The following is a 25,090-nucleotide window of genomic DNA, read 5'->3' on the forward strand; positions in this document are numbered from 1 at the left end:
CGGTGTCTGTCTTTCCTGGGGGCCAGGACGGAGCTCCCGTGGCCCCTCCCTGATCCCCTCACCTCAGAACACCGTCCACCCTGTCCACTCTCGGGGGTGGGGTCCCACTGTTGCCCTGCTGTTCCCTGGGTGACCGGGGCGTGGCCCTGGGCCGCCGGTGTCCCTGACAACGCCTGTCAGCCTCCCTGAGTCCGCAGAACCGCGGGTCTCCAGCGTGGCCTGGGTCCACGTGCCTGGTGAGGTGCTCTCCCTCGCCTGGCCTGCGGCCCCCGGTCAGGGCACCCACGAAGCATGGGTGCAGGCCCCAGCACTCTGTACACCTGTGGGGCTCATGGACCCCAAAAACTGCACTCAGTGGGTTGTGCCCTCCCAAGCCCCGGCCAGGCGACGCCTCCGCAGGCGGCTGGGAGAGGGAGGGGCCTCTACCCGGTGCCATCCAGGCAAGGCCCGCCCGGGTGCACCAGCCCCGTCCCCTGGCGGGGGTGGGGCCCTCGCGCAGCTGTGGACACAGCTGCTCTGAGCCGCTTGTCAGTGGGGCCTGTGTTCCGGGAGTGGGGGTGGGGGGTGCCCAGCCTCTTCTTGCTCCCTCCGCTGGGTGCCCTGGGCTGGACATGGCCCCAAAGAAGGTCCGGCCCTTCCCCTCCAGGGTCTGCCCACGTGCCTGGGGCAGACGGCAGGGGCCGCCCTGGAGGGAGGGCACAAGCTGAGGCCAGGGGTGTGGCTGGCAGGCGGTGTCACTGGGGTCCAGCCTCGGCCAGTCTGGCCACCACAACAGCACCAGGCAGCAAGCAGCCCCCCAGCAGCTCCGGTCCCCTGGCAACCCTGTTCTGCCATGCTGCTCCCAGCCTTCTCCCTCCTGCTGCTGGGGGCTCCCCTGGGTAAGGGCAGGGAGCCAGGAGTGGGGCCCTGAGACCCTGGGAGTGCCGGCAGTCGGCAGGGAGCTGCCGGTGAAGGGGATGGAGTCTGGGCCCTGGGAAGCTGACCTGGGGTCAGGGGCTGAGCGCCTCAGGGAGAAACAAGGGGCAGCTCGCAGGCTGCTGGCACTGGCAGGCTGGGGACCACCAGGTCCTGGGGCTCACTGGGGGCACCCCTGGGGCTAGGGGGACCATTGGACAGAGGTCACAGGGTGGGGGGCACGTAGGGGGATGCCGAGGGCAGGTAGAGGACGGGTCTGGCAGCCCCCGGGCGCCCCACCCTGCCCGCAGCGCTGGCTGGCACGAGCTGCCTGGGACACCTGGACGAGAACGACACCTGGCACCCGGGGTTTGGCTGCCAGCCCTTCAGCTTCTGCTGCGGGACCTGCCACCGCCGGTTCTGCTGCAGGGACCCGAGCTTGGCCATTTCCGAGTCTCAGCAGAAGCAGTGCCTGCGCCTCAGGTGGGCTGGCCGCCTGCCTACCCGCCCCCCCCCTCCCCGTCCAGAGCCAACGCCCGGGCTCCCCACAGCGGCCTCTCCCTGTGGGCTGGGGCTAGGGCACCCTTGAATCCACGGAGGGAGGCCGGGGGCACACCCGGGCTACGGGGCAGCATTGTGGAGGGAGGTGTGGCCCGAAGGAGGGGGCGGGTCTGACCCCCAGGTCCGCTGCTCACATGCGGGGTGGCCTCCGCACGCAGCCTGTGCCGCCCCCGCCTGTCGTGCCCCCCCGGGGGGTGCTACAGGGTGTGAGGACACGCTGTTGTCTCAAGTCACAAGGTGGTGGCAGGCGTTGCCTCGGCCCTGATCCTGTTTGTGGCCGGGGTGGCCACCAGCCTCTGCTGCTTCCTCTGCACCTGCCGCTACCTGTCCCGCCGCCGCCAGCGGCTGCAGAGCCCCTTTGCAGGTATGGTCAGTGCTGGCACGCGAGGGCCGGACAGGGGCAGCCGGAGCTCCGGGGGTGTGAGCCCCTCCACACGCCTGCCAGGGGCACGTGAGCACCGGCCCTCGGCCTCAGGCATGCCCAGGTTGCCGCCGGTCGGTGGGGCGTGTGCTGCGTGGGCCCTGCAGGCACAGGGCGCCCGCTGAGCGCTGGGCTCTGGAGTTGGGAGCGCTGACGCTCTCCCTGAGATGGGGGATGGGCCTGGGAGGTCGGTGTGGGGAGGGGAGGGCTGGCAGACCCCTGAGGTCCCGGAAGCTAGCGGGAGTAGGGGGCGTCAGCCAGCCAAGCCCAGATGGCCCTGTCCCGCCAGCCCACCCCTCTCTAATCAGCAAGGTCTGGAGGCCAGCCAGCCGTGGTGCCAGGCAGGAGGCAACGGTGCCTGTGGGAGAGGAGCCCCCCACTGACCCGTGCCTCCCACCTAGGCCAGGAGATCCCGCTGAGAGGCTATCTGCTGCAGCCTGTGTGCCTGCACCCCTCAGGCCCCCTGCCCCCGCCGCCCAGCTCCGTGGGTCCTCCCCGGCCTCCTCTCTAGCCTGCAGGTGAGCGAGCTGAGCTGTCTGCAGCCCTTGCTCCTGCCACCGCCCTCCCCCGCCCACGCCCCTGCGGCCTGCACCAGGCCCTCCCTCCTCATTCCCCATCTCACCCTGGGTCCCTGTCCAACTCCCTCTGCCCGGGGCTGAGGCCCCGACGCCAGTCTGGCTCTCCCCACACCCGCCAGCCCCGGCGAGGGGCACTTCACGTGCTCCCGGGCCCCACCCTCATCCCGTCTCCTTGGCTTTCAGCTCTTCCCTCTCAAGTGCCGCCACAGTCCACCTTCCCGGGAGCCTGAGGGGCCCGGGCTCTCTGCGGTCCCTCTGCAGATGCCCCTCCTGTCCCTGCGTCTGGACCTGCCGGTGGGCAGGGATCCTCCACTGGTCAGGTCCGGGACCAAGCCACGCCCTGGTCCTGCAGGGGACAGACCCCCGGGAAGTTGGGGTGGAGACTGAAGGCAAGGGCGGGGCCTGGGTGCTGTACTGTTTTTATTGGGGGCCAGGGAAGGACGTGCCAGCGTGGGTCACGGGTCCCTGGATTCCTGCAGTCCCTCGAACCCCGGGCCTCCCTGTTTGCCCCTGTGGGCTGGGGCGCGACCCGCCGGGCTGCTGGAATAAAGCGGGAGCGCACGTGGCCCGGCGTCCTCCCCGTCCAGAGACGCGTCCTGCGCCGGGACCCGGGCTGCGAGGGGCCGGGCGGCGCAGCACCACCAAGCCCTCCTCGGGCGGAGCCACCAGATGAGCTCTGCGGAGCGAGGAAGGCGCGCCCGCGTGGGTGACAGAGCTTTCCCACCGTGCCGCGCCCCTGCGCCCGGCCAGCCCCACCAGGTGCACAGGCGTCCCTTCTCTCCGGGCTCCCGAAGGTCCTCGCTCGGCCCGCGAAGGCGCCCGAGCCTCGGCTCATCGGCGGGGACTGTCACGGGGCTGAAGCTGCCCCTCCCAGCTGATCAGAGGGCGCAGGACCAGGAGCCGAGCGGGGAGACGGGCGCACGGTGCTTGCCGGCTCCCCCGGGCCCACGCCGGTTCCCTCGCCCCCGGAGCTGCCCAAGCCTCGGCCCGAACCCGCCCGCCCCTGACGCCCTAGACCGCGGGGAGGCTCTGGCCGCAGCCTGCGGTGGGGGCTCCGGAAAAGCAGGTGGCGGGGGGAGCAGCAGGGACCCTCGGGTTCTGGGGTCTCCCGGGGTGTCCGCAGGGCCCTATGGGAGTGCCGGGCGCAGTGATGGAGATTCCACATCAGACCCACGCACTGTGCCCTTGGGCACGAGGGGATGGGGCGGGGCGCGGAGGGCGTGCTCGTCGGCAGGAGAACCCACGGTCTCCGCCGCCAAAGGCTGGCGCGGAGCAGGACGACCCGTTCCGGTGCCGGCACCTGGGTGTTCCCGCGGGGGGCCCCGCGGGCGGGCGGGCGCCGGGAGGTGACGTCGCACGGGCGGGGCGCTGCGCGAGGGCCCGCCTCTAGGTGGCGCTGCGCTCCCCAGCTTCGGCCGCTGCGCGGGTGCGAGTGACGTCACAGGGGCCGGGACGCTGCACGAGACCCGCCACCAGGCGGCGCTGCGCTCCCGCGCCCAGAGGCGACGTCCCACGGGCTGGGCCGGGCCGCGCCCAGAGGCCGGAGGAAGAGCCCGCAGGCTGCCCTGGGCCTGGTGGACCGAGAGGTCCTTAGTGCGGCCAAGCCTCGTGTCTGGTTTGGCGGGAGGCTGCGCACGCCGGCCGGGACGGAGGGAGCCTCAGACCTGGAGGGCGGAGCTGCCGTGGGGCCCGGCCCGCGTGTGCAGGGCCGGTGCGGGCGCTCGCTTCTCAGCGGGCGCGGTTCACGCTCTCGGGCCGAACCTTCTCTGCAAAGCTCCCTGCGGAGCCGGGGTGCTGCCGGCGCCTGCGTCGGAACGCAGCATCGGCCCCCGACCAAGACTAAGGGATGACCACGGGCGCCCTGGAGGTCCCTCCCTGGCGCCTGGGGCGTAGCGGGCCACAGGGTGGGGGGGGCGGGAGTCTGGGGCCCCAGCTCCACTTGCCGGGCCAGCCTGCCCTCTGCTCTCGGCTGGACCGAGCAGAGACCCCGCCCGCACCCCAAAGTTGGGGAAACTTACTGCCCCCTGCCGAGCCGCAGACCCACGCGCAGCCGCACAGTGCCAGGGAGGCCCCGTTCAGCCATGGAACCACAGGGATGCCCCTGACGCACCCCGGTGGAGGGCCTGGGGTCCCCTCAAGCCTGGACAGCCCGCAGCCAGGGCAGGGGCTGCTTCCTGGGCCGGGGGCCATGGGCGTGGTGAGGAGCTGGCGGCGTGCCCCCGTATTCAGGGAGCGTCAGGGTGTGAACATACCGAATGCAGGTCCCGGTCCTGGGCCCCCTTGGCCTACCCCTGACACAGTACAGGAGTGGCCCAGCTGGCCAAGGCCTGGCCGCTTGGCTGGACAGCTGGCTCGGCGGGGAGGCTGCCCCCACACCGTCCATCCTGACTCTGGGAGCTGGGCTCCGGCCACTGGGATGGCGTGGCTGGGGACCCCCAGGGAGTCCAGGTGGGCATCTCGTCGGGGCCCAGGGCACAGGATAGAGGTGGACACAACCTCTCAAAGCTGAAGGCTTGTATATATTATCAAAATCTTATGGAAAAGACACAGCCGTTCACAACAGCAGCAGGTGGGTGTAGCGAAATGTCTGCTTTGGCACCGAACCCTCAGGTCCGGCTGCTGTCTGTCTGTCTGTCTCCCCCTGCCCCCAGGCACGTCCCTCCAGGCCAGCTGCCCCACACCACGTGCCCTGATTAGCGGGGTGCCCCCAGCCCCTTGCCCCTTCCCCCTCCACCTTCTGCCCCTGCCCCGCACAGAATGCCCCCAGCCCAGCAGCTTTGCCCGGGGCTCCTCAGAAGCCTGGATCCTGGCCCCGGGGGGCGGGGGCTGGGCTGTGATGTAGACCCCAGGGGACACCCTGGACCCCACCAGCGTGCCGTCTTCTGAGGGACGTGCAGGAAGGACTCTGCTTGTCCGGAAGCATCCACTCCGGGTGCAGAGGAGATGCTGGGACGAGCAGGTGTGGCCCGGGCCCCCAGGGCCCTGCAGACCCGGGCCTGGCGGCAGGTCAGCCAGGGCAGCAGGGGGCGTGCCCGGCAGCCGGGAGCTACTGCAGCAGTTTGGGCACCTCCACCTGCAAGGACAAGGACAAAGCAAAGGGTCAGGGGACGGCTCAGTGGGGCCGGAAGCAGGCACTGCAGCTGGGTCTGAGGGGGAGGGCCCGGGGCGGTCCCCCTTTCAGGAAAAGCAGGTGCCAGCCATCGGGGACCCTAGCGAGTCTGTCTTGTCTCTCCGGCCGTCCAGTCCCTGGCAACATTGTGGGGCAGGACCCGGTGCCATGCCCCGGTCCCCGGGGAGCAGAGGGGCCGGGCGGCTGGTGTCCCGGCCCTGCACGTCACAGGGAGGCTCTGTGGGTGGAGGGCCCAGAGCTTTGGGGCAGGGCAGCTGGGCCGGCCCTGAGAGGGGGTTGGAAGGTGCGGGGGCAGGGAGAAGGGCTGAGGCTGGCACCCCATGGAGAGACTGCGTGTGGCTTCTGGGAGGAGGTGCAGCCCCTTGAAGGAAGGACAGTCCCCTCTAAGGGACAGAGGTGCTGTCTGGAGGCAGGGGGCACACAGATGACCCTGGGCATCCGCGTGACGCCTGCAGCCTGACCGGCCCCCCCTGCCTGCCCCCTCCGGGTCTCCGCCCCCTCGGCACGCCCCGCCACTTAACTTCTTGAGCTGCTTCAGGTTGCTGGAGCGGATGGCCGCCAGCAGCTGGTCGCGGGAGTTCTTCTCCTGGGCGGGGAGGGCCTTGTCGCCCATCTTCCTCTGGGTGGCCGGCGACAGCGAGTTCCTCAGGTTCTCCACCATGAGGGGCGGCGCCAGGGGGGGTGGCGGCGGGGGCGGGGCGGCCGGGGCAGCCCCTCTCTTGGGCGAGTTCTTGGGAGAGGCCTTTGGAGACGGCTGGGGAGAGGGCCCGGGGGAGCCCTTGGCCGGCGCCCCGGCCTTGGGCACCCCCAGCAGCCCCTTTTTCTCCGCGGCGGCGGCGGCCTCCTGCGCCTGCCGCTCCTGCAGGCGCCGCTGGCGCTGCCGGTCCATGTTGCGGCTGAGCAGGTTGGTGACGGTCATGCGGGGCCCGGCCAGCTCGAAGTGGTAGCCCAGCTTGAGCAGCGTGGTGTTGTCCTTGAGCAGCCGGGCGATCTCCATCTCCGTCTTGCCGCCGCAGATGTGCCGCTGGTTGTGGAAGCGCAGCTCGGTCAGCGTACTGTTCTGCAGCAGGGCGCGGAAGAGGGCCAGGATGCCCTTGCCCGTGATGTGGTTGGAGTCCAGGTTGAGGCTGGTGATGGCCCTGTTGCCCCTGAGCATCATGGCGATGGCGAAGGCCACGTGGTCGTCGGCGCGCGTGTTGGCCAGGGCGAAGGCGCGCACCGTGGTGTTGAACTCCAGGGCCTCGGCGAAGCGCACCAGGATCTCGTTGGTGATGCAGTCGGAGTTGTTGACGTTGACCTCGGTCATGCCGGGGTCGTTGCTCCGCACTCTCTCCAGGGGCTCGTCGAAGATGCTGGGCGCAGCCTCCTCCTCCGAGGGGGCCGGGGCTGTGGCCGTGGCCGGGGCTAGGGCTGGCGCCTCGGGGGGCTGGGCGGGGCTGCGGGGGGCCTGCTCCTCCGAGACCGCGGCCGCGGGCTCCTTCTCTGCGGGCCCCCGAGGGCGCCCCCTGCTGGACGCCCCCTGCTGGACGTCGTCACTGGCCTTGCCCGGCTCTGCCCCCCTGCTCTCCGGTCTCAGCTCCTGGCCCTCCTGCCTGGCGGCCTTGGGGCGCTCGACCCCGCCCTTCCCCTTCCCGCCCTCTGTCTTCTTGTCCTTGTCCTTGTCCCTGCCTCTCGGCTCGTCCTCCTGCCTGGGGGCCGCCCTGCTGTCCCCCCGCCCGGCCCCCCCGGCCTCCGTCTTGTCCACGGCAGCCCTGACGCGGCCCCTGTCGATGCCCCTCAGCAGCTTCTCCTCCCTGGGCTGCTGGGCGCCTCTGCCCTCGGTGTCCTCCCGGTCTCGGGAGAAGCTCTTCTTCAGGGCGCCCCGCCGGGGCTCCCGCCCCAGGCCCAGGTCCCGCCGGGGGCCCGGGGCCTCTCCGCCGGCGTCGCCGCCCTTCTCCCGGCCGCCCTTGGCGTCCGTCCTGGTCTCTGGGCGCTCGGTCTCCTGAGAGTTTGGGAGAGAAGAGCAGACGTGAGGGGCGGCCCCAGGCGACAGCAGCGAGGGTGGGACCGGCCTGGGGGCACCCGCCTGTGCACCCGCCCCGGGGGTGGGGGGCTCAGGAGAGGGGGCGGGCTCAGGCGGGGGAGCCCGGTGCGCACACAGTGTGTCCAGGTAGGCCCTGCTGAGCCGGGCTGGGACCCGGGGCGAGAGGAAGGCCCAGCGAGCCCAGACCCGTCTCTGTTCACGACTCCGAAGTTGTGTTCGCCGGGGCTTTCAGCATCACGTTGGGTTTTCTCCCAACTGTCGTGAAAACACCACTCGTCTCGGCCCCGACGCTTCCCGGCGCCCCTGGCGTCCTGGGCCCCGCCCTGCCTGCCAGGGAGGTCCGCGGTCCTCAGACTCGCGGCCTGGACGCCAGTCCCTTTTCAGAGCGGGGACGAAGGTCGGAGGGACTGACCTAAAACTGCTGACTTTTGCCCTGGCTGGTGCAGCTCAGTGGACTGAGCACCGGCCTGCAAACCAAAGGGCCGCCGGTTCCATTCCCAGTCAGGGCACAGGACTGGGTTGCAGGCCAGGTCCCCAGTAGGGGGCGCAGGAGAGGCACCACACATGGATGATTTTCTCTCTCTCTTTTTCCCTCCCTTCCCTTCTCTCTGAAAACACATAAATAAAATCTCTAGAAAGCATACGGAACTGCTGGCATTTTATTCTGCCCCTGAGGGTGTTTTTACGCTCTGTCGGCCGTCCCCACCGCGCTGAAACCGGGAGTGACGGCAGGCCTGGACCCCGAGTGCGCACGGGGCTGTCTGACCACCCACGGCACCCTCCCTGGTTCCTCAGGAGAAACTTCGCTCAGGCCCGGACCCGCCCGTGAGGAGCCTGGAGCGGGCGGGGCCGGCCGACCTCGGGCCTGGGGTCCCAGGGCCGCACTGCTGTCACACACACACACACACACACACACTCGCTGAGGAGCCATGCCGCGGGCGGGGGGTGGGGGGGTGCAGCAGATCCGCACCCCCCGGGCCACTTCTCCACTGGACGGTGCAGAGGTCAGGGCCTCGGGCAGACGGTGCTTGCTCCCCAGCTCTGGAGGAGGCGGGGGCGCTGGCCCCAGGGACGGCAGAGGAGAGAAGAACCCACAGGCGATGCAGCACCCGGCACAGCCGGGGTCTCGGGAGCTCTGCACGCCCTCCCCCCAAGGTCGGTGAGAGGAGAGGCTGTGGCCCGGGTGTCAGGAAGGCGTTCTGTTTTCTGGGGTGCTGGGGAATAGGGGACCCCCACACCCCTGCCCCCAGACAGGGTGGGTGCCGGTCGGGCTCATGGGAAGAGTTTGTGCCTGCAGCACAGAGCAGGCAGCTGGGACCAGCCTGGGGTTATTCAGCAGCAAAAGTCCTTGGCTCCCCAGCCGGAGTCCCAGCAGACGGCCAAGGGGCACAGGGCCTGGTGAGACAGGCCCTTGGAATGTGCCCGCCCCTCCTGCCCCCTGGGCCGGGCAGGCAGCGGCAGGGGGCGCGCAGGGCAGGAGGGGCGGTGGCTCGACTGAACCGTGGCTCCAGAGAAGGCGAGGAAGACAGGACACGCACCGTCACGGGAACCTGAGGGGCCGGTCACCTCTCAGGCCAGGACATGCCTCGGCCCCGTGTGCAGTCTGGCCAGCAGACCCCCCCATTCCCCATCCCTGGGTCGCGGCACAGGGCCCTGAGGGAGCTCGGAGGTGGAGGCTGGGTGCAGTGGCCCCCAAGCAGGTCCGGCCACGCCGTCCCTGCTCTGCCTCGCCCGGGTCCCCAGTGCGCATGCGGCGAGGCCTCCCTGGCCCCTGCGCCCTGCCCGGCGACCTCTGCACAGTTCCCACGCCACTCCCGGGCCTCGCGCAGAGGAACCCGGGACCCGGAGAGACGAGAACTTCGCTGGTCCCGCCCGCAGGCTCAGGGACACCTGGGCTGCTTCAGCCTCTGCCACCAGCAGCAGCCAAGCCGTCTCCTCTGACCTTGCCCTGCCTCCCTCCAGGGCCCCCAGCCCGGCCCCTCCGACATCAGAGGGGCTCCCTGCAGGGTCCCCACCCCCCACTCCCTCAGGGTGCACCCCGGCCCTGCGGGATCCGCCACGTGCCTGCGCTTGGGAACCAGTGCCAGGCCCTTAAAAACAACCTCGTGGAAAACAGGCTGGGGGGGGGGGGGGGGGGGGGGGGGGGCTGATGAATCGGTCTCCTCCGAGCCAGAACAGAACGGCGGGGCGAGCCGGGCGGGGGCGGGGGGGCTGCTGCAGCCGGGCCACGTTGCCTTAAAAGGAGACGCAGCCCGTCCGTCCGTCCGGAGCGGAGCAGAGCAGAGCAGAGGGGGGCTGCCTCCTCCCCCTCCCAGCGGGAGTCTGGGCCAACGGCCCTGCCTCCAGAACCAGGGTGCGTCCTGCTGGCCCCCAGAGGTTGCTCTTGGCCTGGGCTCCAGCCTCCAGGCTCACTGGCAGCTCGCCCTTGTGGCGAGAGGGGCTCACTCAGACGCTTCTGAGGGCCTCCACGGAGGAGCGGGGGCCTCCGGCCGAGATGAGGCAGCAGCCGTGGGCTCCCCTTGGGGGGGCACCGGGCTGGGGCAGCGCGGGGGGTCCGGAGCCCCTCCTGAAGGGGGTGCAGAGATGACCCCTGGGGACCTCCCTCGGCCTGTGCGCCCTCCCCATCTCCTCCAGGCCACGTGGCCACGTGGCGTGGCTCTGCATCTGTCTGAGGGTCGGGATCCATGGGAAGGGTCTGGCAGGTTCTGAGAAACAGAGCCCGGCCTTCCGGCCTTGGGCCGCCGGGGCCACCCGCTCCGTGAGTCTACGGACCGCCCAGAGGGCGTTCACCGCCTGCATCGCAAAGGGGCGGAGGAGAGGGACTGCCGCCCACCCAAGTCCCCAGACCACAAGCACTGGCCCTGCGGCCTCAGGCCACACCAGGCCACACCAGGCCACACCGGTCCCTCTCCTGTGTGCCGGACCCGCTGTGGCAGCCAAGGTCTCTGCCGGGGAGCCTGCCCTGGGGGTCCGCAAGGGGACCCCGCCTCCCGGAGGCAGCACCGAGACCACACAGGCTCGGAGGGACAGAGCCTGGGGGAGGGGACCGTGTCTGCCCTTCCCCCAGCGCGAGGCCGAGGGGGTGCCACTGGGGTGCTCAGGGCCCGCAGCATCCTGTCTGCAGGTGGCCAGAATGTCCCAGCCCAGGGGCAGGGGCCGTCCCCAGACCTCGGCTGAAGTCCCTGCAGACACTGACCGCCCAGGGCGTCCCCAGACAACTCATCACGGGACCACGTGCTGCTGCTTCTCCTCTGAGGAGGGCCGGGGCCGGGGCCGGGGCCACGCTCCCTGCAGCCGCCCGGGGACCTCCTGAGGCGTGCCGGGGTCCTGGCTCTGCGAGGTCCCTGGGAGAGCAGCCCCCTCGCCAGGCTGGACAGGCGGGAGGCCCAGGGCTTGTGGGACCCGCCGCCGGGGCGCCAGGCGCTCCCCACAGACGTTCCAGGGGGCTCCCTCCTCAGCCCTGCCACGGGGCCCTGCCGCGGCGCCCTGCCACGGGGCCCTGCCACGGCGGCACAGAGTTCCCACGCCAGCTTCCCACGGGGCTTGGCACAGACTCTCGACGGAAGAGGGCCTGGTGGGCCCGGGGTGGAGCGGCTTGGGGGGGCTGGGCATCACCCAGCAAAGCGGAAGGTCGCCGGTTTGATTCCCAGTCAGGGCACAGGCCTGGGTTTCGGGTTGGGTCCCCAGTAGGGGGCGCTCAAGAGGCAACCGCACATGGATGTTTCTCTCCCTCTTTCTCCCTCCCTTCTCATTTCCCTAGAAATAAATAAATAAAATCTTTTTAAAAAATTAAACAAGGGAGGAAGGGAGAGAAGGGCCTGTGTATCCCCCAAAGGGCTGGGGGACACCAGTGGGATAAAGGTGGGGAGACGCCGCCTCGCTGCCATCGGGGTGCGGGGGGGCAAGCCCAGAGTGGGGTGGCCGCCGGGGGCTGGGGGCGGGGCTGGCCCGGGGAGGCGGCGGCCCGTGGAGAGACCCCCCTGGGCCTGACCGGCGAGCACCAGCCGCAGGTGGCCGCTGAGTGCCCGTCCTTCTGCCTCCCGCCCAGGCCCCGAGCGGCGACCCCAGACCTGCCGCTGCACGGTGCGGCCCTCTCACCGCCCCTCTCCGAGCCGCCGGGAAACCTCAGAGACTGAGGCCGGGCCCCCAGGCTCCCCAGGTCACCGGGGCCCCCTGCTGCGGGGGGGGGAGGGGTGCATGCGCGAGCAGGTCCCACGCCCGGCACCACGGCCGGCGTCACTGTGGGTGCACGCACTCCCCGAGGGGCACCCTCAGAGCGCCCTTCCTCTCCACGGCAGGCTGGCGGGCCAGCGGGCAGACGGCCCCGGCTCAGGGGCCCACTCGTCCTCGGACGGACGGACCGATAGACGAGGGGCCGCCCCCGTGTCCGGCAGTCAGGACCCACGGCGTCGTGACGGGCTGTGCACTCGTGACCTGTCCGTTGGGGGCCCCGCGGGACGGAACGCCGTGTGTCCTCGGCGGTGACTGGTCTGCACCCCGCCCTGGCCGCTCCCCCTCCGACCCTGGGCGGCGCCTGCACTGGTGGGAGCCCGGCCCGCCGGCCCGCCGAGGGCAGACCACGCCACTCCTTCGCCGGTGCCGGTGCCGCGGTGGCCGGAGGCCGGGTCCAGGGCTTTGTGCTGAGGCGCACGTGGGGCCACCGCCCCCCCCCCCAGGCTCCGGCCAGGGCTCCGCGGGCAGCGTGGCCCCAGGCGGATGCAGGGAGGTCAGCCGCTCACGGCTCTGTCCCTGCCCCTCGGACCTGGTGCCCCAGGCCCCACAGCACCGGCCCCTCTGCCTGCTTCCCGGGAGTAAACAGACACCCCGGACGGACAGACAGACAGGCAGGCAGGCAGGCGGGATCCACCGGCCCCGGGCGCCGGGTGGTGCGTGTCGGCACCGAGCAGGAGGCTGGAGGGTCTCGGGCCGGGCCTGCGACGCCCCGTCCACCATTCCGGCCCAGGACTGGCTCCGGCTCCGGGGCGGAGGGGCGGCCGAGAGAAGGCCGGTGGCAGCGACCCTGGGACACCAGGGTGTTTTCGGTGCCGTCCTCGGGCCAGCCCCCGCGGGGGGCAAACGCCGTCCACGTCAGTGTAAGTGGGGGAGGGGGTGTGCTGGGCTGCGAGGCCCTGGCATGAAACGTCTCAGCAGCCAGACCCCCTGAGTCTTTGAGGACTCAAAGGGGGGCCTGGACCCAACAAATGGGGGGGACGCCTGGCCGCGGGAGCGCCGTGTGGTCCTCGCTGCCCCAACGCCGGGTGGGAGGGGGCCCTAACGCCGCCCGAGGTGTGGTCAGGCCCGGCCACGCCGCTGGCCAGCCTGGAGGTTCTGGGGCACCCGCTGGCGTCCAGGCAGTGGCTCGGGCGCCTGGCGGCGGTCCCTGCAGCCAGCGGCCGGTGACTCATCCCGGGACAGCGGCCGGTGACTCATCCCGGGACGCTCGCACAAACCATTTTTGGAGAAACCGGGAAATCTCTTTGCAGAAACAAACAAGTCACGTTAGCACTGTGGCCCCGGCTGCCTGCCGCCTCTCCCTGCTGCTCGTGCCCGTCCTCGGAGAAGCCACGGGCCACCCCGAGGAGCCACGTACGGGGACGCCGTGTGTCCCCAGGGCCGGGTCCGCAAGGTCCCCGGGTGGCGGGAGGAACGCGCCGTCCTCACGCTGGCGCCGAGTGGGCTGCGGCGGAGGCCTGGCCCCGCCACTGACCGTCTCTGCCGGCTCCAGGCCGGGGGGCTGCCCGGCCTCTCCCGCCGCCCCGGCTGAAAGGGCCTGCGCTCGCTGTGGTCATCGCCGAATATGCTGCCAGCCCCTGAGCCAGGGCCCCGACGGTCCTGTGGCTGCCCCGGGCCTAGAGACACAGCAGCGGGGGGCCAGGGCGGAGCCCACCTCTGCCCGGCAGCGCCTGCCCCTCAGAAAGGGCGCCCGAGCCCCAGGCCCGGCCCCAAGACGACTCGGTCCTGACTCCCTGCTTCTGCACCCCGGCCCCTGGGCCACCTGCCCAGCGCCCTCAGATCCCCCCTCAGCAGCCCGGGCCACCGCTGGCCTGGCCACCGCCCCTCTGGCCCCCTGTCCTGCCTCCCTCCGGGCTGTCTGCACCCTGCAGCCAGAGGATCTTCCTGGGACGCCCGCTCTGTCTGACCTGGACAGAGCCCAGACCTGAGGGCTGGCACGCACGGGGGTCCCCCCCGCCTCGCCTGCGCCAGCCTCTGCAGCCCTGCCTCCCCCACGCACACTCGGTCCTGTCACACGAGGAACACGCACCCACCCCTCCGCCTCGCTGCCTCGAGGCCACACGTGGCTCAGGCCTTTAGAACAAGCGGCTCCCCCTCCACTGCCCGGCTGCCGTGGGAAACAGCCACCGTCCCCTCGCCTCGGGGTGCCTGCCACCCTGCTGCCCGCTCCCGAGCCCGGGCCTGCCCGTCCCCGCGGCCTGCGGCCCCAGGCAGGTCCTTTGGGCCCGACCGCTTCCCCGTGGGTTTGTTCTGTTTCTGTTTCTGTGTTTTCCAACAACAGCGGCCACACTGTTCTGTCACCCAGAAAATGAGTGAGTCCTCCTGGCAGCCCCTCCTCACGGGGCCTCATGGGCTCGCAGCAGCAGGAGCTCCCCCTCCCTCTGCCCCCCCCCCCCCGCCACCTGTGTGTGCTGGTCGCCGGCGACACGCCCATCATCCTGGACTCGACAGTGAGCGGCCTGCGGCCTGGAGCCAGCCCCCCCGCCTCCATCCCCAGCGCCGGGCCTGGCAGAGCGTGGTGCATGGAACAAGAGCTTGCCGGGGTGTGTGTGGTGACACCGTGTCAGTCCCGACGACCCCACTCGTGGGGGGGCAGCTGTGCCACCTGCATGCGTCCGTCCGGTGACAGGGAGCTCAGCTCCCCCCGTTCACGAAGCCTCAGAGGCCCCCCTCCGGCTCCCGGCCCAGCCCCTGGGGCCCTGGGCATGCAGGTGCCCTTCCCTTCCCTGCTCGGGGGCCTCTGCCCCTGGGGTGTCGGGGACGCTGGGGCTCAGCGGAGCCCCCGAGGGCAGAGGGCACGAAGGGGGGAAACATGTCACTTCCAGGAGCGCCGCACACGGGGCCGGAGAAGCTCTCTGTCCCCCAGGGCTGAGGGGGCGGCGGAGAGGGAGCCCGCGACCACGGACGGCCTGCCGCGGGCCGACGGCCGAGGGGCGGCCCAGGCCCTTAGCCGGAGCACGGGCGTCAGCCTTGGGCTTGACAGTGAGCCCTGGCGCGTCCAGGGCACGGACCCGTGTCCGGCCGGTGGGGGGGAGGGAAGGAGGCTGCTGCTGGAGGCCACGGCCGAGGCCCAGGCGAGAGGCGCTGAGGTGCTGGGCCCAGGCCGTGCAGGGAGCCGAGGGCGGCGGCGGCGAGGGCCTGGGCTGGGGCAGGGAGGCCCCCGGGGCCCCTCAAGGAGGAGCCTGAGGGTCCCCGGGGCCGCAGCCCGCTCTCTCCGTAGGTGGTGCCGGTTCTTCCCTCCCCAAGGACCCAGGAACGTCCGGTCCATTGTGGCCAAGGCCGCACAGACTGACCGTTCCTGGAGCCACAGGGGGGCGGGGGGGGGAGGCAGGCAGACCCTCCCCCGTCAGGAACTGGGCCCTGGGCGGGGGGTGGGGGTCTCTGGCCGGTGCGTGACCGCCCGCCTCCTCGTTTCCGGGTCCAGTCGATGTCTCTCCCCCCCCACCCCCCCCCGTCCGTGCGCCTGGGTGGGGGCCACTGTGCCGAGGGCTCTGTTCACCCCGCCCGGGCCGGGCCGGCTCCCTCTCCGGGGACCGGCGCCAGGGGCCTGGCACTGCGGGTCTGTCGGGGCCTCGGGCAGCCACTCCGCTGGGAGCCCCGGCCGTGTCCAAATATGGGCCGAGGGCTCGACCCAGCCCTGCCCCGGCTGCGGCAGCGTCCCCTGACCGCGGTGCCTGGCGAGGGCTTTTGGGGACACGGGAAGAGGACCGTGACTCGGTGTTCCAGAAAGTAAGAGACAAAATGTACGCGACGTGAGTGCGTGCGTCTCGGCCTCGGAGGAGAGGCCGACCCAGGAGCGCACGGCGCGTCCCGGCGAGTGAGGCCGACCGGTGCCCGGCGTGCGGTCCAGACGAGCCCGAGTCCTCGGCGGCCGCGGGGAGTTCTGAGGCAGCCGCCCTGGCGCCGCGTGTCCCGGTCAGCAGGAAGTCCCCCCACCGGCAAGGTCCTTGACCCCCGGGGCACTGGCCTGCTCCGAGCTCCGGGGACTGAGGAGGGGCAGCTGCTCCCAGAGCAGGGACGGGGCAGGCACAGGCCGGCCAGCACCGCACAGAATGGGGGAGCACCGCTGCTCCACTGTGGGCCCCGGTCAGCGGGGGCCCCGGGGAGACGCCGAGCCCTCGGTGCCTGCAGGCGCCCGCGTAGGGGCTGCATTCACCTCCTTCCTGTTTGTCCGGCCTGGGACCCACCCGCTGGTCAGCATCTTTGGGGGAACGGAGGAGAGGGTCACCCCAGCGGCTTTGTCTGGGGCTAAGGCTCCTGCAGGGCCCTGGGGGTGGGGGGCTTGGCCCTGGCCCCTCCGGCCTCGCTGCTCTGGCTGCAGCGGGTGTGGAACCGGCCTGTGCAGGCCTCTGGGTGGGCCGCCGCGCCCGCCCTTCCAGCACCGGCCTCCCACGGGGTCTGCTCACAGGAAGGCCCCCGAGGGGGCCGTGCTCCTCTGGCAGGTCTGGAGGCGAGGCTGCCGGACGTCTCCTGCATTTGGGGGGAGGACCCAGCTGATGGGAACCGGCGGCCTCGGCAGGTTACGAATATCTGGCTGAGGGCGCGTCGGCGGTGGCCCCAGAGAGCAAGCCGGCGTGGGCCAGGCTGGAAACGCCAGCCCGCGGCCTCAGGCCCCCGGACCACTGGGGGCACGGGCGCCAGAGGAGAGGGGGGAGACAGAGCCCGTCCAAGCTGGTGTGCTGCGGGCCCCTCCCGTCCTGGACGGACAGCGGGGGGCCGGCCACCAGGTCCTGGCGGGAGCCTTTGTCCCGGCCTCACAGGCTGTCCACGACCCGGACAGAGGCACCGGCCAGCTGGGCCTCCCCTGGGGGGTCTGGGTACACCCTCGTCCCAAACAGGCTCGGAAGAGCGTCGGCGACGCCACAACTCCCGCGGGGTCGACCCGGCGGGACCAGAGCGGCGCTGGCCCCTGCTCACCCCCCGTCCGTTCCACAGACACCCACGGCGCCGGGCGCCACGCTCGCCACAGGGCCCTGGGAGGACACGGGCGGGCCGGCGCTCAACTCGCGTGGAGAGAGCACAGACAGCGTGCTGAGCACGTGCGGCACGACAGGGGGAGCCCGGGGGGGGGGGGGGGACGGCGGGGCGGAGGCGCGAGGGAGCGAGATGAAGCACGGGGTGGGGGGGGGAGGCGGGGGGGGGCCCAGAGAGCCGCCGAGGGCCGGGCCCAGGGGACCAGGAGCTAGAGAGGCGCGTCCAGCGGCAAGGCCCCCCCCCCCGGCCGTGCCGAGGGGCTGGTGGGCGGCTGAAGGCCAGCACGAGGCTCGGGGACGAGGCGCCGGCTGCGGTGGGGAGCCTGGGTCAAGGTGGAGCGGGGCGCTGGGGGCCGGGGGTTTCTTCCAGGGGGCAGAGGATGCCGGTGACGGAGCCGGGACGCAGAGCAGGGCTGGTGTCAGGGCACAGTTACCTGGAGAGTCCGGGGAGCCTGGGGGGGGGGCCGGAGCGGGTTCGTCCAGGTGGTGGCCTGGGCCCTCCGCCGCTGAACCTCTCCTCCCCACGGTGCGGGGGCAGGGGCAGGGGCAGGGGAAGCCGGCCGGGGGGCTGGGGGGCTGGGGGTGGGGGTGGGGTGACGGCTGCCTTGTTTCCAGATGAGCTGAATCTGAGACTCTCGGGGGTTCCAGGAGGCGAGGGAACGATCTAGAACTCGCAACAGAGACCTAGGCCAGAGGCAGCGAGCACGTGGCGGTGGCCGCTGAGCGTGGGCCGGAGGGCGCGGCCCTGGCGCACAGCCAGGTTCGGGGTCAGAGGGAGGGCGGCCCTGAGAGAGGAGACGGGGGAAGTGCTGGAGATGGAGGAGCCGGCCTGCAGGCGGAGACCGACGGGGGTCCCCTGGGTGCAGCGAGAGTGAGGTCCTCGGACACCGGCCCAGGCCGACGCCAGTCCTCGAGGGGTGGGTGGGGGCCTGCGGTGGGCAGCCTGGGGCGGGGGGGGGGCGGGGGCTGCCCCTCCGTGAGACGAGAGGGGGCGGGGAGCCAGCCCCACGGAAGCCTATCCGCTCCCGGGTAGCAGAAGAGCCTCGGGAAGGTCTTCTCACCTGAGGGCCTCAGGTTTCCCCGTGTAACAGGGCACCTGGGCCTCTGCTCAGGGTGGCGGCGGAGCCCGTGGGACCCAGGGAGGGAGAGAGGGGCCTGCTCGGGCTTTGTGGGCGGCCCGGGCCGGAAGGCACAGTGGCATCTGTCCAGGCGTGACCTGCAGCTGGAGGGGCAGGGCCTGAGCGCCCGGCTGAGGCTGGGACGGAGCTGGACAGGAAGGTGGGCGGGTGGGTCCTTGTGTCTTTGCCGGAGTCGGCACTGGGAGTCGCCAGAGAGGAGGCTGGGGCTCCCTCCGTGCTGCCCTGCCCTGCCTCGCCCCGCCAGCACACGTGTGTGTGTGCACATGTGTGTGTGTGTGTGTGTGTGTGTGTGTGAAAATGCTGCTGATGCCACCCTCTCCTCTGGGCCCCCCCGACTCCTCTGCGTCCCAGGACGAGGCTCAGACGAAGGCTGGTCTGTCCGGCTCCCGCGTCCCCAGGTCGCACCTCACCTCGGCGGGTCCCTGTCCCTCAGGTCCCAGGGTCCCCCCCTTCCCACCCACGTGGCTGGGGGCCTGTCCCCGCCTGGTTCAGCACCTCAGTGAGACCCGGCCCCCGGCACCCACAATCTCGCCCCAGCCCAGTCTCCCGTGGGCCTCAAACGCCCACGGGAGCCTCCAGCCCGGCCTCCCTGCTGAGCCCCAGGCTTGCGGCCTCCCTGGGCCAAACTGCGCCCTCGGGGGAGCTGCCCTCGCTCCGATCAGGGCTCTCATCTCCTCCGACCCACCCTCCCCTGCCGCTTCCGCCCTCAGCAGATGGCGTCCGATTCTCCAGGAGTCCCGGGCGGGCGGGTGGGGGCCCCGCTCCTCGAGCCCCAGGTGTCAGCCAGGCCTGCCTGGGTGCCCGCCCACCCGCCCGAGGAGAGTGTCCTCACCTGAGCACCCCTCGGGCCTCCCTGGGCTCCCACCTGCGCCCCCTCCTCCGGGCCTGGCGGGTCACACGGGCCCTGCTCGGACCCCTCCCCCAACATCCCCCCCGCGGCCGCGCTGCCCCAAGACCCACATCGCTGAGCCTTGCTTGCCCCCCGGGGGCCGCAGCTCCTCAACCCTCCCCTGGGCCCACCGGCTGGGGCCACGCCGGCCTGGCCCCTCCTCGGACCGAGCAAACCTGCACCCCACTCCTTGCCCCCCCCCCCGAGGCTTCTGTGTCTGCTGTCCCCTCGGCCCGACTGGCAGCCGGCTCCTCGGGCCCTGGCCTGGCTCCAGCACTTGGCAGCGTCCCCCCGGACCACCTGTGCCCTCTGCCACAACCGCGAGCTCCTTCTTCGTGACACACGCGTGTCACATGTGCATGGGCCACGCGGGATCTCTGGGAGGCGCAGTGACCTGTTTGGGTCACACAGCCGGCAGCCAGTGGGGCGGGCCGGACCCAGGTCCCCTGGGCTCTGAGGCCACTATTCCGAGCACCGGACTTGGTGCATCCCCACCCAGAGCTCCGTGGGGGTTCTGCCCGACCCCCACCCCCGTTCTGCCTCTGGCTCCCTTGGGGGTCCCGGGGCAGGGGTCCCACTTGCCCCAGAAGCAAGGGCTGAAGACCCAGCAGGCTGAGGAGCCCGGGGCTCTGGGAGGGGGGAGGGGGCGGGGGAGGGGCGGGGCGGGGCGGGCTGTGCAAGCAGGAGGCCGTCTGTCCATCCGGCTGTTTGTAAACAGTGCCCTGACGACGGCCGGCTGTCCTGCCTGCAGCAGGCCCCAGGGACCACGGGCCAGCGGCCTGCCAGCCGGGCGCTGCCTCTCACAGAAGGTGCGGCCAGGGGAGGGCCCGCCCCGGGTGGGCCCCCCCACCTCCTCGGCCTCCGCGTCCCCTCGTCCGTCCCACTGTTCTCCCCCCGGAGAGGCCGTCACCACGGCCGGCTGGCGCGGACGCAGGTGCAGAGGCTGCAGCGGGAACCTTGTGTCCACTCCCCCCCAGTGTCACCGTCGGTGACCCTTCCCCCACTCGCAGGCCCCGTCCCGGGTCCCAGGAGCCCGCAGCTCCGCCCGCCCTGGGGCGGCTCCAGAGACACTCACAGTCCCCCCCACCCATGCTCGCGGGCTCAGGGAGGGCTGGCAGCAGGCGGCCTGGACCCTGGGCTTTTGGTGGCCACACCGCAGGCGCTCGCCGCCCCGAGGGAGGCTCTGCATCCAGACCCTCCCCTCCGACCAACAGGACAGCCGGCCAGCCGGACGGGCCCGGGAGTTACAGCCCAGGACCTCGCTGGCCGTCTGCCCGGGCGGGCACCCCAGTGCCAGCATCTGGCCCCACACCCTGCCCCGGGCTCTGTCCGTGTCCCCTCCACTCGGGCTCACGCGTGCAGACCTCACCAGCACCACGGCAGCCCTGCCCCCGCCCCCCTTCTGGGCCTCCCGGCACGGCCTGCAGGCTCCGCCACCAGCAGGCACCCCGGTCTCCCAGGAGAGGGGCCAAGGTCGGGCAGACAGGCTGGCTGAGGGCTTTGTCCCCCCTGGGGTCTGCTCAGATGCCTCTTCCCGCCTCAGCCCGGAGACCCCGAAGCCCCCAGCCTGCGAGATGCAGTGGGAGGCAGACCAGACCCCCGACCGCCGACAGCCCCCTCCCAGGTGAGCCCCGTCCTCGCCCCTCTCCACCTGCACGGCCTCCCTCTCTCTGCACGTGGGCCCTTGCGGGGCCCCCGCTTCTGCCTCCCCAGTTTGCAAACCCTCTCTGCCCTCCCCAGGGCCTCCAGCGCCGCTGTGGGTGTGAACCAGCCGGGCTAATCCCCTTGGTCGGGGCTGAGCTGCCCGGGCAACCGCCCACAGGCCCAGCCCTGCGAAGGGCGGTCGGAGGGAGGGCTCAGGTGGCAGCCTTGGCCTCCCCAGCCTCCCTGTCCCCGCGGAGAGCCCTTGTTCGCCGGGCCAGGACCTGGGACAGGAGGGGAGGTGGGGTGAGGCTCCGAAGGCCAGCGAGCGGAGGGGTGCTCCTGGCGAGCTTCTCCAGTTCACCCCGGGAGCACCCAGAAGTGCCCCCTGCACCCCAGGGCTGCGGGAGGAGCTCGGGGAGGCGGGCAGGGGAGGAACGAGGACACACGAGTTGACCCGAAGGGGATCCGGTTCCCGAAACCCGAGCCAAGGACAGGGTTTCACGGCGGCACCGTCGGCTGCACACCTGCCCTGTGTCTCCGCCTTCCACCCAAGGGGGGGGCCCTGGTGGAGCGGCCGCTGCCCCGAGGCGAGAGTGCTGCCCCTTTAAAGGGGGGAGGGGAGCCAGGGGCCAGCCCTGCCAGGCCCCACCCCGCCCCACCTAGACCCCTGCTGCCCTTCAGGCCCCGAAGAGGCTGAGCACGAAAGCAGAGGTGACAGGCTCGTGCCCGGTGGGTGGGACAGGTGGCGTGGGAGCCCTCAGGACAGGTGTAGTCCTGACCCTTGGGGAGGAAGCGGGGCCTGAGACCCCAAGGACAGAGAGGCATTGATCCGGGGGCACCCAGGGTGGGGATGGGGGGGCACGTATTCACGACAGAGGTCCCACCGCCACCCCAGAGCTGGAGCATGAAACTCGGGGGTCCCCCTCCCCAGGGAGACCCAGGGCCTAGGACACACACTGGTTTCTGTTTATAAAAGAACTCGCAAACAGCCCTGGCCGGTGGGGCTCAGGGGACTGCGTGCCGGTCTGGGAACCAAGGGTCGCTGGTTCGACTCCCAGTCGGGGCTCATGCCTGGGTTGCAGGCCAGGTCCCCAGTAGGGGGCGCACGAGAGGCAGCCACACATGGATGTTTCCCTCCCTCTCCCTCTCCCTCCCTGCCCCTCTGTCTAACGTAAACACATGAAGTCTGTGTAAGAGGGAGCACAGAGAGTGTCAGACACCCAGGGAGTGGGGACAGTGGCCTGTTTCCCCGCCCTGCCCACCCCCAGCAGGGGACAGGCCCCTCCCCCGGCCCCAGCCCACCCACAGCCGAGCCCCAGTCCCCTCGGCGTCCCAGGGACGGGGCAGTGTCCTGTCTGCAAGAGGAGGGTCCATCACGAGGTGCAGCACCCCCCTGGCCTTCTCGGGCCTGCGAGGGGCTGACCACAGTCCCCGGCACCCAGGCAGGACTCGCTCCCCTGATCCGCACCTGCTCCTAATCGTTGTAACCGTTTCGCAGAGATGAGTCTCAGGCCTGTGGCTCCGGACACGCCCTGCACCCCCAGCCTCGCTGCCTCCTGGACCCTCGGACGGGGGGAGGGCAGCCCGCTGCCACGAGGGGAAAGTGGCCCTGAGGGTGTCTTCTCCTTCGGAGGGTGCCCCCACGTGTGTGCACACACGGGTACCCCCCTCCCCAGCTCCCTGCACACACGGGTACCCCCCTCCCCAGCTCCCTGCACACACAGGTACCCCCCTCCCCAGCTCCCTGCACACACGGGTACCCCCCCCCAGCTCCCTGCACACACGGGTACCCCCCTCCCCAGCTCCCTGCACACACGGGTACCCCCCTCCCCAGCTCCCTGCACACACAGGTACCCCCCCCAGCTCCCTGCACACACGGGTACTCCCCCTCCCCAGCTCCCTGCACACACGGGTACCCCCCCCCCAGCTCCCTGCACACACGGGTACCCCCCCAGCTCCCTGCACAGACGGGCACCCCCCCAGCTCCCTGCACACACGGGTACCCCCCCAGCTCCCTGCACAGATGGGCACCCCCCCAGGCCCCTGCCCCGGGCAGTCCGCACAGACAAATGTGTGCCTGGGTGGGCGGCGAGGAGGGCAGGCAGGAGGAGTGGAGAGCCAGGGTCCTGCCTGGCTCAGGAGAGAGACTTGTGGGGGGGGGCCTGCAGAAGGTCGGAGTCCCTCCCCGGCTCTCGCGCTGGGAAGGGGTGACGGCTGCTTGCCTTCGGTCTGGGGGGCACCCCTGTGGGACTGGAAGGCCCTGGGCCCGCGGGGTCAGGCACAGAGCCGAGGACGGGGGGTGGGGGGGAGCCAGGGCCCCGCTGCAGAGGGAGCACGGGGTCCCCGCGGGGCGTCCGGAGCACGGCGAGGCCTTTGGGTGCGTTTCCCTCCCTCCCCGAGTTCGCTGACCAGGCCCCCGCAGCAGGGCCCCACCCTGCTCACTGCCCGGCTCCTCTAGGGTCCACTCGCTGTGTTCAGAGGCAGCCGCCTCGCCCGGAGGACAGGGGCTCCTAGCTCCCCAGTCTCCCCACTTCCTGGCTTAACCCTAGCCAGGGTGGGGCCGGTGGGGGGGGGCTCAGAGTCAGAGCCCGGGCCCTCTCCCTCCCCTCCCCCCACTCACTCCCCCATCTCTACGCGCGCTCGGAGCCCGGGGCTGCGGCCACAGCCTGCTGGGCGGCGAGGGTCCGGGTCCGAGTCTCGTGCCCACACAGACGTTCCACGGAAGACGTGGTCCCTCTCAGTGTCTGCGTGAGGGCGGACTGCCGCCGAAGCTCGGAGCCTCCGTGAGAACGGAGCAGGCTGAACGTTTTCCGGCCGGAATTCACAAGCGACGGGCAGCGTGCGAGGGGCGGGCGGCAGGTGCTGAGTGGGGGACCGGCGCCGAGACCGGGGGCCAGCGCCCTGAGGGACAGTCGCCCTGAGGACAGGGGGCCCTGCAGAGTCCTCCCCCCCAGGCGGAGCGAGCCTGGCGTCCCCGGAAATGTCACAGGCGGACGGAGAAAGAGAACCGCACACCAGCCCCGGATGATGGGGACCGGCTCTGCTTGAGCCCACCAGCCAGTGGCCACCCCCTCCTGGGGGACATGCTGCCTGGACCAGCAGAGGGGCCCTGGGGCTGATGGAGCCCTGACTGTGGGGTGGGGGGGGGCGCTCCTCTGGAGGCTCCCCCAGGGCGCAGCCCCCACTCCTGGGAATGACCTGAGGCTGCACCCTCCCGCCTCCCACTGCCGCGGGAGACCCGCCGGCCCCAGCACCCTCCGAGAGCGGAGAGCCGGAGGGACTGGACACGAGCCGCTCTCTGTGGGGCGGGCACCGCCCTCCCTCCCTGCCTGGCTGCCCGAGACGGGGAGCATCCTCGTCCTTGCTCCCGGCCCCCTGGTCTGCCCACAGCCGGCCCCTCTGACCTGCGTCCCGCCAGCGTCTCTCAGCCTGCTCCCACCAGAAACTGGGGGACACGGGCACAGCGCCGGCTCGGGCAGGGAGTCGGGTCCCCGCCCCGGTCCCGGGAGGCATGAGCCCCGGCTGCCACCCCCCAGGCCCTCCAGGCCCGCTCACTCACGTCCAGGGAGAGCTCCTTCTGCAGGAGCTTCTTGGTCTCCTTTTCGCAGAAGCTGAGCATGGCCTCCCGGTTGTAGGCGCCGGTGGACGGCTTCTCCGTCTGGTTCCGCTGCCGCAGCCCCACGGGGACGCTGCTGTCGGGGTCCACCACGTCCAGCTCCTTCTCCAGCTCCTCCATCTCCTCGGGCGACAGGGTGGACAGCAGGCTGTCGATGTCGGGGTCCTCGCTCACCTGCCGGCGGTACTTGGCTACCTTGGACATCTTGGCGAAGCAGCGGCTGCGGCTCCGGCAGGGGCTGCGGCGGTCCTGGCCGGTGGGGGCAGGGGGAGGGACGGGCGGGTGTGGACGCGGCTCAGTGGGCTTGGGAGCAACCCCGACCCTCGGCTGCTGAGGACGGGCTCCCGGGCCCGCGAGCGCCGCAGGTGCTGGGCTGTGGACTGGGAGCGAGGCCTCCCCAGGCGCGGGGCTAGTGGGCCCGGCCGGTCCGCCCGACGGCCAATAAGACGGAGCCGCTGCCCGGCCCCGAGAGGAGAAGCCAATCCCCCAGCGGGGGCGGGTCTGCCCCCGCCGTCTGAGTGGCTTGAAACTTGAGGACATTCCAGGGAATCTTGGAGCGCGGTGTGACCAAATTTAGTGCAGAGCATTTAGCCTTTTAAAGACAAGGGGCCACGCGATGAGAAAAAGACGCAAAAATGCAGAGGCCGCGGCAGCGGATGGGAGCCAGGCAGAGCCAGGGGAGCCGGGCGGCCCGGGTCGGTGCCGGTCCAAGTGCAAACCTCACCCCCACCCCAGCCCCTCCCCGTGCGTCCTGTGGCCCGTGCGTGGCCGCTGACCCCTTTCTCCTGTGTTTGGCCCTGCGGTGGGGGATGGGGTGGGGGGCTTCCAGCCCTTCACAGCCCAGGAAACACGTCACCAGTGAGGGCTGCGCCCCTGGGAGCCTGGCGCTGAGCACCTCGGCCTCTGGGGACTTGAGCCCCTGTCTGGAGCCCGGAGCTGGCTGGCTGATCGGGAGGAAGGTGGGCTGGGGGGCAGCCGGGGAAGTCCTG

The 25,090-nt window shown here is 71.6% G+C and overlaps 2 protein-coding genes across 2 annotated transcripts; one reads left to right on the forward strand and one right to left on the reverse strand.

Annotated features, from left to right (window-relative positions):
* Window positions 1–438: 438 nt before the first annotated feature.
* Window positions 439–4,276, forward strand: SHISA4 (shisa family member 4). The gene is made up of 5 exons (XM_028531124.2): window positions 439–878; window positions 1,206–1,377; window positions 1,686–1,819; window positions 2,278–2,394; window positions 2,638–4,276. The coding sequence occupies exons 1-4, from the start codon at window positions 833–835 to the stop codon at window positions 2,385–2,387; spliced, it is 462 nt and encodes a 153-aa protein (XP_028386925.1). The 5' UTR covers window positions 439–832; the 3' UTR covers window positions 2,388–2,394; window positions 2,638–4,276.
* A 677-nt stretch (window positions 4,277–4,953) lies between these two features.
* On the reverse strand, window positions 4,954–24,815 carry LMOD1 (leiomodin 1). Its single transcript, XM_036016010.1, has 3 exons — window positions 24,045–24,815; window positions 6,105–7,565; window positions 4,954–5,527 (listed from the first exon to the last, which is right to left on the reverse strand). The coding sequence occupies exons 1-3, from the start codon at window positions 24,639–24,641 to the stop codon at window positions 5,501–5,503; spliced, it is 2,085 nt and encodes a 694-aa protein (XP_035871903.1). The 5' UTR covers window positions 24,642–24,815; the 3' UTR covers window positions 4,954–5,500.
* Between the last annotated feature and the right edge of the window lie 275 nt (window positions 24,816–25,090).

Source organism: Phyllostomus discolor, chromosome 15, assembly GCF_004126475.2.
Source record: "Phyllostomus discolor isolate MPI-MPIP mPhyDis1 chromosome 15, mPhyDis1.pri.v3, whole genome shotgun sequence".
Classification (NCBI taxonomy): domain Eukaryota; kingdom Metazoa; phylum Chordata; class Mammalia; order Chiroptera; family Phyllostomidae; genus Phyllostomus; species Phyllostomus discolor.

What these genes read in the sequence shown, in the direction of transcription:
- SHISA4 (XM_028531124.2), top strand. Translation starts at nt 833, where the DNA reads ATGCTGCTCCCAGCCTTCTCCCTCCTGCTGCTGGGGGCTCCCCTGG. An exon ending in GCTGCTGGGGGCTCCCCTGG is followed by an intron (nt 879 to 1,205) that starts GTAAGGGCAGGG and finishes CCCTGCCCGCAG; the next exon opens with CGCTGGCTGGCACGAGCTGC. An exon ending in AAGCAGTGCCTGCGCCTCAG is followed by an intron (nt 1,378 to 1,685) that starts GTGGGCTGGCCG and finishes TGTTGTCTCAAG; the next exon opens with TCACAAGGTGGTGGCAGGCG.
- LMOD1 (XM_036016010.1), bottom strand. Translation starts at nt 24,641, where the DNA reads ATGTCCTCAAGTTTCAAGCCACTCAGACGGCGGGGGCAGACCCGCCCC. An exon ending in AGAAGGAGCTCTCCCTGGAC is followed by an intron (nt 7,566 to 24,044) that starts GTGAGTGAGCGG and finishes CCAAACTCTCAG; the next exon opens with GAGACCGAGCGCCCAGAGAC. An exon ending in ACCTGAAGCAGCTCAAGAAG is followed by an intron (nt 5,528 to 6,104) that starts TTAAGTGGCGGG and finishes TTGTCCTTGCAG; the next exon opens with GTGGAGGTGCCCAAACTGCT.